Below are 10207 nucleotides of genomic sequence, written 5' to 3'. Positions count from 1 at the left end.
ACTACCTTGAACTCCTTTATATTTAAATAAAATTGTGGACCACATTTACAAAAAAACGCACCTCCCCAATTCCCTGGAAAGTCCTGTGTCCGTGCCCGTTGCTGATTCACTTTTCTACCCAACGAGGGCAGTTTTTTTTACAACAGACCCAGCCGAGGAACTGTCCCAAAGCATGTAAGTAACTGGAATATTCACACATAGGAAGATATTTATGAGCAGAACCGTCTTCTCTCTCACCTGTTCTTCAGCCGTGGTTTAACTCCTCCTGCCCATGCTGGTTTGCTGAGCTGCAGGTCAGTGGGGATACACTCTGTACTGAGTGAGTGGGAAGCTGGCAGGTCAGCGTACTCCTTGGCTGCGCATGTGTCCCTGGCAAAAGAAACCCAGGGAGTGTCAAAGTTCATGGCGTGCCTGAGACAGACTGACAGATTACACTCGGAATATCCAAGAAATATGTGTGTGTGTGGGAGGGATTACTTCAAAGCCTCATTTTTAACATGTAAAAAGGACAATATCTATGTCCTGTCTGATGGAAAACAGCTGCTAAAAGCCATTGGAAAGATGAAAGGACACACCACCATCCAAAATGGATTTGCAGGATGAAATTCTGCTCTGTTATACTAGGCAGAGTTTGGTCATTAAAACCCACCTCCCTAAATGTTTTGGAGCAATTCTGTAATAGAGCAACATAGATTGCCAGTGAACTGAGGTCACCAGTGGGATCAAATATAGGACGTATTGCAAGAGACACAAAGAGGATGAAGTCATATCATTTAGTAGGCCAATTTCTGGTGAAGGGGACAGGTTTTGGAACGTCACAGAGCTCACCGTCAGGTCTGGAGCAGGTAACCAGAGTTCATCAGAGGTTAATGCATTAGTACAAATGCTAGTAGTAATACAGAACTGCCCTTACACACAGTCAGAGGCACGTGTACACAGTCAAAACAAAAGCTACGAGAAAGGAAACATTATCCCCATTTTACAGGTAAGGCCTTAAAATATTAACCCAGGCCACCCTGGAATTCTGTGACGGAGCCAAGAGCTGACCACTGCTCTCCTGGCCTTAACCACGAGGCCACCTTCCTTTGCTGTAAGAGTAGCAGAAGCTGTGCTGCAGAGCACATTGTTTTGGTTGTTTTAAGAGTGTATTCCAGGCTAGCTTGCTGTAACTCTCCTAACAGCAAAACCACTGCTCTTATACTCACAGACAAGTCCGACCTACCCTGAGCGAAGGCAAGATAGAAAGGTCTATCCATAGTTCAACGTTCTCCCAGTCAGAGGAATGCACAAAAGGCTAATCCCACTCCGTTCTAAACAACACTGATCATTATAAATGTTTCTCTTTTTTTAGCATAGAAAATGAAATGTCTTAAAACACTGGGTATTCTTAACTACCCTAATTTTCATAGTCAAATGTGGGTCTTGTTTACAATCTTACTCTACTGATGTAAGGCAAACACGGCATAAAAATCTATGTGAGAAGCATGCTCTTCCCTCTTTCCTTCACGCCTGCCTAGCCCAGAGGAGAGCCGCAGACAGAATGGGGCATAATTGTCCCTTGTCACACGTTTAGTAGGCTGCAGTCTGAGATGCACGAGGTTTAGATATTTCGGATGGCTTGGATTCCATTCCTGTGAGAGGCCAGCCTTCTTTGTATCCTTCCCCACTCCCAGCCCTCCTCCACCAACAGCCCCCCACCCGTCAGGCAAGAATTTTAAGTCTCACATTGCAGATGAGATAGACCAGGGAAACAGCGATACTTTCACCTAGATTGGGGAACTTCATTGGGCCAGAACTAGACAGAAAGGCCTCCTTCCTCCCTGCTTACCTATGTCTGCATTTTACCCCAAATCCTGCCTTTGATACTTTTTTTTTTAACAATCCTTACTCTACTTTGCCCATGGTGACACTGTGCTATTCCCCTCTGTCTAAATCTCTGAGGAACCTTGTAAGGTATCAGTAACTGAGACAGTGGGTCCTCACAGTTGCTCAGTGCACGAACAAACAACACAAACTCACGGACCAATGCAGAACAAAATGGATCTCCCTCTGAATACATCTAACCAGATTCTTCTCAGGAAAAAGTCAGCGTGAATATTGAGAGCCAAATTTCTCTGTTTATACCATTGACATGGTCCCAAAGCCAATAACTCCACCTATCTTGCACCCATTTCATCAATACAGTTATCGTTACTCTTGATTTACCCTTGTGCTGGAGAAAAATGTTTCATTGCAAGACAGAACAGAGATGGCCTCAATAAGATGAAAACGTAACCCCCCTCCCTTTTACAAATAAACTATTGCTTATATTGCACAGGAGTGCCTAAAGGACTGGAGTGATGAAGTGGGAATTCTTCATCGTGTTTCATAAGAATATTGTGCATGCCTCAGTTTCCTCCGTGGCATGTGACTGATGCCTGGCTGTCTGTCCCCATGCTGTAGTGAATCTCAGCAGACATCTGCCCAGGCTTTTGGTACCTAACAACCATGAATGACTCATCCCTCTGCAGAAAATCAGTCCGGTGGGAGTACAAAGGTCTAGGAACAGGATCTGACTGCCAAGGGAAAGGTGAGTAAGTAGCTGCCAGGTCTGAGGAGCGCATGCGCTTCCTTGTCACTGCAATAGACACACTGTGAGATTTTAAAAAAATGGTTTTAAAAGCATGTTAAGAAAGCAAAAGTCACTACCGATTGCTGCCTCTACTGAGCTGCTAGTTAATTTCAGGGTGTCTCCAAAATGTATCCCCATGTGGCCAAATTTACAGATCAGCATCTAACTGGTGCACATTTGGAATGTTTCTCCTAATGTAGTAAAAACCCACACTGGTAAAAATGCACTGTTGTTGTATTTACTTCACAGAGCTGAGAAAAAGTTAGTCCCTGTACAAGATCTAGGGTGGTTGCTGAAGGAAACATAAAGGAGATTTATCAGGCCTTGCACACTGTGAATGCTATAAAGTGCTGGTGTGACAAACTCCCTAAAATCCTGAAAGATAATCAAGAGACAAGGTGGATGAGATAATATCTTTTATTGGACCAACTTCTGTTGGTGAAAGAGACAAGGGCGGGAGTTAGTGGGTGACAGATTGTCCTAATAAGTCATAAATCCAGTGTCTTTCGTAAACTATGATTTTTAGTGTCTAGCAAAATTATGGATTTAAGTTCCCAGGTTTGTCTTTTGAAGGCCTTGTGCAGATGTCTTTCGGGGAAGAGGATTGTGCGGTCAGTTACAGAATGATCGCTTTGCGGAAAGTGTTCACCCACAGGTGACAGATACACGATGAGAGGCAAAAGCATGCTGGGTGCTAACCAAGCAGTTAATGAATGACGTGGTGAATTAAACCTCACCACTTTAGTGAAGTACCTAGGTGATGGGGATCAGTCTGTCACTAAAACACACACCTCTGAGACAGAACACTGTGGCTATTTAGCAGCATACCGTAACACCGCGTGACCTTTAGGACAAGTGAAGACGAATATTCTGCCCAGGTGAATATACAGGGGGGACTGCAGGCAGAGAGATTATTGCTAGCTAAATGGACAGTAGAGTTAGCACACCTGTCTCAGAATCTGTACTTGTCAGGCCTTTATTTGACATGTCCCCTGAAAGGTGGTAACTTCCCACAGCACCGCTCGCTCACAGCATTCCTTGATACAGCGCTGAATCCAGCCACCTGCCCAGTTACTCGGCAATATATTTACTCTCTAGGAAGGCTCTTTACAGACATCACACCTGGGTTCCCCCCCCCCCCCCCGTTTTCCAATTCATAGCCGTCTCAGTGCAGGGAGCAACTCAGTGAAATACCTTGTGCTTTGTGTGTCCTCGCTCAGTTCAATCTTCTTTACAGTAACTTCTCTTGGACAATCTGAAATCTCCACAAGGGAGCAGAGTCCACCCAGTTCTCTCAGTGATAACACTTCCCTGCAGACAGACTAGCAGGCCCCTCCAACTTAATCTGAAGTACCCAGAAAGCAACCTCACAGTTTCACAGTAAAAAACCAACACCCAAAAAAAACAACCCTGAAAAACAACCAAACCGCAGTAATCTCAGAAAAGCACAATCCTTTTTCTGTCAGCCAGATTTAACACTGTTTCTAAAAGGCTGGCTGCGGCAGTCTAACATCCCTCCTGGCTTGCTTGAAGTTGGCAGCGGCTGCCAAAATATTTTCTTTATTGCAAAGTTCTTGTCTAACTGTTAAAAGTTATTTATACTGGCTGCTCCCATTGTGCCTTTGGCATTTAATGCCACACACGTTAAATACTTGCTGTACAAAGACATTCTGTCCAGCCTTTCCTTAGCTTAGGTGTATGGCCCTTTTGCTCTCTCCTTAACAATAGTGCAGCCATTAGCAAAAGAACACTGTAGCATTATACATTAAAGCCAAGATTTTTAAAATTAGGAGTCTGAAGTTAGTCTCCTGAATCCATTATTAAGAATGTAAGTAAGTAACCTGATCTTCCAATGTTCTGAACACTCAGCAGCTCCAAATGACTTAAAAGCTAAAGTACGGCCAAGGTCGAATTTGTAAGTGATGCGTCCACACGAACAAGCCCGTTATTCTGGAATAAGGGGCTTCAGAATTCGAACTCTGTACTCCTGCTTCCAGGAGGAGTAACGCTATTCCCGAACTAGTAAGTCCAAAATAATGTTAGTGTGGACGCTTCAGTGCTGCTAATTCAAATTTATTGGCTTCCAGGAGGCCTTCTGCAGCTCCCCGGAGCTCCTTCTGGGGCTCTGAGTTCGAGGTAACATGACCACATTAACAGATCATGCCTCTGAGTACATTTGATTCTTCCCCATAGTGAGGACACGGAAGTTCAAATTTGTAAAATCAGGTGCCCAGAAGTCAAATTTAGTAAATTCAAAATAATCTCCTAGTTAGTGTAGACATGGCCTGAGGGATTAGGAGCCTAATTTTGCCTTAACCATACAAAACATTACCCCTTGCATTAGTGATACTGACATAGTTTTGGGTCATTTCTGTAGAATACTGATATACAGGGATACAGTCTTGTGGCTTTATTCTTTTAAGAATTCTGTATACTTCAAGGGGACCTAATGGGAATGTATCGAAGAGGGAATACCCTCCTTTATCTCCTTTCACTAGAGAATACAGACCTAGATTTTGGAACAACCCTTGTAATCTCGTTCAAACACTGGCTCCCCTCATCCATTTCTTTCCCCTTTTTCAAAGGGCTACAGGGGGGTGGAATGAAAAAGGGTTTGGCAGTGTCGAATCAACACCCTCACTCACAAATAGTCAAGAGTTTTTGCTTTTTAAAGTTAAAGCTGACAAGTTAAAGCTGTTTTATGTATTTTATGATCATAAAATACACAAAACAGAGGTGGGGAAGCTTTTTTGGGTTGAGGGGGCTGCTGACACACAAAAAAATCAGTCAGGGGCCACACACAAGTGAGAAGCAGAAAAACCCACCCCTCCCTGACATGGCCTCCAACTGAGAAAGACACTCCCCCTATTCCTTTTGCCCAGCCTAGGAGATTTGGGGTGTTCCAGCTCTGGGGGGGAGCAGTCGGAGGGCTGGAGCATCAGCGCAGGCTCTTCAATGCTGGAGGGGTTCTGAGCCTCGGGGGCTGGAGCCAAGCAAACCAGGGGCCTTATCCGGTCCCCGGGCCTCAGGTTTTCCACCCCCACACTAAAATCTTTATAAGAAATCAACTTTGTTAGCCAATGTTCTGTCTTAAGAGACTGCCACCGAGTATCCACTATATACTGGGCCAGATCCTCAGTTGGGGTAAATCACTATAATTCCAGTAAAGTCAGTGCCAACCCAACTGAAGAGCTGAGCCACAGTGGTCCAAAGCTCCAATTTTATTAGCTGACCACCCCTGTTAAGGCAGATTTCTCTTTGTAAGTATGGCACCATCTCTGCAGTCCATCACTCACTGCCTGTTTTTCTGAGCAATCCATCTGCTTAAAGGTTTCCCCATCTTTTACCACCTCCTTCAGATTTCTGAGATGGACCTTGTGTGGGCTCAGACTTGGAATAGCCTTTAAGCAACTTCCCCAGAACATGCGGTCTGTTTCTAGCGTTTGATGTCTTTCATTCTCCCTTTACCTCCAGCATCAGACCTTCCTTTCTGCAGAATTCATTGAATGTTTTCATAACACCCCCTCTTCTGTCCATAAATTACTATGACCTCCTCCTAACGGTTTGTCTGCGTCCTGCACTGACCTCTGGTTACCTACATACTTGAAACATTTCTGATTATTTATCTTAACCTCTTGGGCTCTTTGCCCTTCGGTTCCATCTTTTTTTGCCTTCTTTATCACTATTTACAATCTCTGCATTCCACCCTGCATTCTCTCCCGGCCTTTTGTGAACCTGATATTTTCCATCTCTCTCTCTCTTATATCACTTTCTTTAATGTATTGTTTGTGTCTCCGTGACACATACACATAACTCTTGGGCGCACATTTATTTCTCTCTGGACACTTTGTCGGCTCTCTGTGCTCGTCCTCCCTCTATTGCTTCCTTCCAGACGATTTCCTACAACAGACACTCCCTGTATTTCCAGAATACTCCACAATTTGTACTGCTGACATTCTAATCTATGCCATGTTTGAGCCTGTCCTTTGGTTTTAGGGTGGAGTAGACCTCAACCAACCCGCCCTCTTATCTCAATACCCCCACTTATTACAGTGCTGCCCAATCTCACAATGCTATAGTGGACTTTGCGTTCTATATTGTTGTCTTTAATCCCCAATTTCAGGAGTTAACCGATTACAGGAAAATCCTAGTTTTTTTTTAAGGGAGGAAGTTTCCAGCTCTCATCGTCACAGAAACGAACTTGGAAAGAAGACCCCTGACAGTTCAAAAAGCCAATAGGCAAATATATTGAATCGATTTATTAATTTTTCAAAAGTTGTTATTTTAAGCCAATTCCTTGATTTTGGGAGTCTGCAATTTTTTTAAAACCAGGGGTGGAGACCGTCAGGTCAGGGGGCCGGATGTGGCCCCTGGTTTGCCTGGATCTGGCCCGAGGCTCAGCATTGGGGATCCCATGCTGGAGCACCACCCACCCACTGGCAGGGCTGGAACACACAAAATCTATTAGCCTGGGCTCCCCTAGGCTCTGGTATGCGTGGAGAATGAGAGGAGGGTCTGTCTCCTTCTCAGTCAGGGGCTTCTCACTGCTTCTCACTTAGGTGCAGCCCCCGACTGATTTTTCTGTGGGTCAGTGGCCCCTCCCAACCGAAAAAAGATTCCCCACAATAAACAGGATTGTGTCGAGTTTAAAATTTCACTACAAAAAAATTGCACAAAGGCTGGCACTTTTTAGACTGGGCAGAACGTGAATGCAGCGATCGGCCGTGTGAGTACTGACAAAGATGTATCCTCTGCAGTTTCACTGAGCTCTTCAGGCATTTTCTTGTATATTCAAAAGACAGGACTATGCAGCACTTTAAAGACTAACAAGAGGGTTTATTAGGTGATGAGCTTTCGTGGGCCAGACCCACTTCCTCAGATCAAATAGTGGAAGAAAATTGGCATGACCATATATAACAAAGGGATGCATATGGTCATGCCTGTTTTCTTCCACAATTTGATCTGAGGAAGTGGGTCTGGCCCACAAAAGCTCATCACCAAATAAACCATCTTGTTAGTCTTTAAAGTGCTGCATAGTCCTGTCTTTTGTTTCAGCTACACCAGACTAACACGGCTACATTTCTATTACTATTCTTGTATATTCTAATTGAAAAACTCCAACCCCCTGAAACATCAAATGCTCTGACTACAAATGTGAAAACGACACACCCGACATGGCCACAAGAGGAAGGAAGTGAAGGGGTTAAGGCTTGCTACTTTTATCATGCCCTGTGCTGCTGAGGTGCCTATTACATAATGTCACACATTGTCCTGAAATCTGGGCCCAAGCAGTCCTGGGCGCAGCCAGTGAGATAAGGGCAGTCTTTTGGCTCGAATTCGGATATCCTCCTATTGCAGGCCTAAGGCAAGCTCTCAAAGGGACAGCTGTCAGCTGGTGAAACATTTATTCCCCCGTGAATGGAAATGGCTTCAAGATGAAAACCCTCTATCTCCTGGAAAGCGGAATTGATTTCTTCCTCTGTTGCACTGTTCCCGACTGTTACACGGTTGACAGTCTGTAAATAAAGGGCTAACCCCATAGTCCTGTGGTTTGAACTAGACATTATCGTGCAAGACACACACTATTAATCACAGGGAGCAATCCTGCATACCGAGCTGTGGCCATCAATGACCACACTGCTCAAGTATCTGTCACTTTGTTCCTGCTGTGCCTGGTCCAGGAATAGTACATAATCCATTCTGCTGGCACCCGCAATAAAGGATCTTCTTTCACGTAAGTGATTGTGTCCTGCGGTTTGAGAGCACACGTCCTGAGTCCTTTTCTGGATGCTGTGCGTGGGGCTTAGCTGATAAAGGTACTGCTGGCCGGGTCTGTGAGCACGGTTAACTCAGCCTCAAGCCCTGCATATCAGCCCTGTGGGTAGGGCCCTATCAAATTCAAGGCCCATTTAGGTCGATTGCACGGTCACAGCATTTTAAAAAAATGATAAATGTCATGATTTCAGCTATTTATATCTTGAAATGTCAGTGTTGTAATTGTAGGGGTCCTGACTCAAAAAGGGAGGGGTGTGAGTAGGGACCACAAGGTTCCTGAAGAGATGGGGATGTTACGGCACTGCTACCCTTACATCCGGCAGCAGCACTGCCTTCAGAACTGGGCAGCTAGAGAGCAGTAGCTGCTGGCTAGGATTCCAGCTCTGAAGGCAGAGTTCCCGTCAGCAGCTGTGCAGAAGTTCAATGGCCTGGCATGGTGTTGTCACCCGTATAGACCCTGCTGAGCTGGGCCTTTAGTCAGCAGCTGCCACTCTCTGGCTGACCGGCTCTGAAAGCAGCAGTGCAGAAGTCAGGGCGACATGTGTATGGTGTTGTCACCCTTACTTCAGAACTGGGCACTAGGTCCACATTCCAACCCCTGCTCTCCACTTGCCCCGCTCTGAAGGCAGCACAGAAGTAAGGCCGGAAATACTGTGATGCTCCTAAAATAACCTTGTGACCCCCCCTACCCTTTCCTTTTGAGTCAGGGCCCCCAATTTGAGAAACACTGGTCTCCCCTGTCTAATCTGCATAATAATTTTTGATGGGGGGGGCACTCAAAGATTTTGGAAAGTGGTCAAGGGCTGCACTTTTCTATGGAGGGAGTGCAGGGTCTGAGTCAGAGGTAGGGTGCATAATGGAGCTCAGGGTCGGGGTCTAGGGTGCAGGAGAGGGTGTGGGGTCTGAGAGGGAGTTTGGGGGAAGGAGGGAGGCTTCACATGCTGTCCCCACCCCCAACAAAATCTCTCAGCTGCTATTGGCTGGAAACCGGTCAATGGGATCTGAGAAATGATGCTGCACTGCCCCTGTCCCCAGTAAAATCTCTCAGCTCCCATTGGGTGGATTCCAGCAAATAGGAGCTGAGAAATTTTGCTGGGGGTGGGGGCAGCACGAGAAGCCTCCCTCCCCCAACCACTTTGAGTAATGCTGATCCCGGTCGCAGGGGCGGGCCGTGGGCTGGATTAAAAGGCTTGGCAGGCCGTATCAGGCCCGCAGGCCAAATCTTACCCACCCCTGGGGTAAAAGCACAGAAAAGGCCAGATTTCACAGACTGTGATGTGAATGCATGGCTGTGAATTTGGTAGGGCTCTATCCATAGGTTAACTAAGAGTCCAGTGCTCTACAGGGACCTTTGTGGCCTAATTAGGAACAGCAACAATATGCTTTTGAGTTCAGATAGTGATATTTAAATTCAGTAAAAAGTTTAGTGGAGCAGGCTGTGGCCAAGTGGAGGCAGGGGAGCCTGTGGGAAGGTGGGAAGAGTTGAAGAAGCAAATCCATCAAGATCCATCCTCCTTTAAACAGGGATTTAAAAACAAAAACTAGAGATGTGTATAAATCACAGTAGCTTCTACAGTTCCATTCACTAGGACAGATCACAAGGGCAGCTCCTGGGCTGGAGTCAGGAAGTGAAATTTCTAAGGAACTTTAGAGCACAATTAGGTGAACTGGGGAGGAGGCTGGGACAGAGATTCCGCATCTCTCGATGTGCAGGCTGCATTGAAGGCAAATGAAATGATTGAAGAGCACTGGGCTACCCTGATATGGAATCACCAATTGAAGAATCTGTTGTATTTATCCCAAATGGCTCCTGGCTGGCAG

At 45.6% G+C, this 10207-nt stretch overlaps 1 protein-coding gene across 6 annotated transcripts in view; it reads right to left on the bottom strand.

Moving 5' to 3' along the window:
• Positions 1-10207, bottom strand: part of SHROOM3 (shroom family member 3) — a 240827-nt gene that overhangs the window by 59602 nt on the left and 171018 nt on the right. For 5 of the 6 annotated variants that reach the window (XM_006133874.4, XM_006133877.4, XM_075929434.1 and 2 more), the window contains one exon: positions 238-369. The exons of the other annotated variant lie outside the window; for it this stretch is intronic. In XM_006133874.4, coding sequence (XP_006133936.2) covers positions 238-369 — 132 coding nt within the window. The remainder of the gene's footprint in view (positions 1-237; positions 370-10207) is intronic. 6 annotated transcript variants of the gene reach the window in all.

The sequence above is a fragment of the Pelodiscus sinensis genome, chromosome 5 (assembly GCF_049634645.1).
Source record: "Pelodiscus sinensis isolate JC-2024 chromosome 5, ASM4963464v1, whole genome shotgun sequence".
Taxonomy (NCBI): Eukaryota; Metazoa; Chordata; order Testudines; family Trionychidae; genus Pelodiscus; species Pelodiscus sinensis.
The sequence above is the reverse complement of the archived record's forward strand: the minus strand, read 5'-3'. Positions and strand labels throughout refer to the sequence as shown.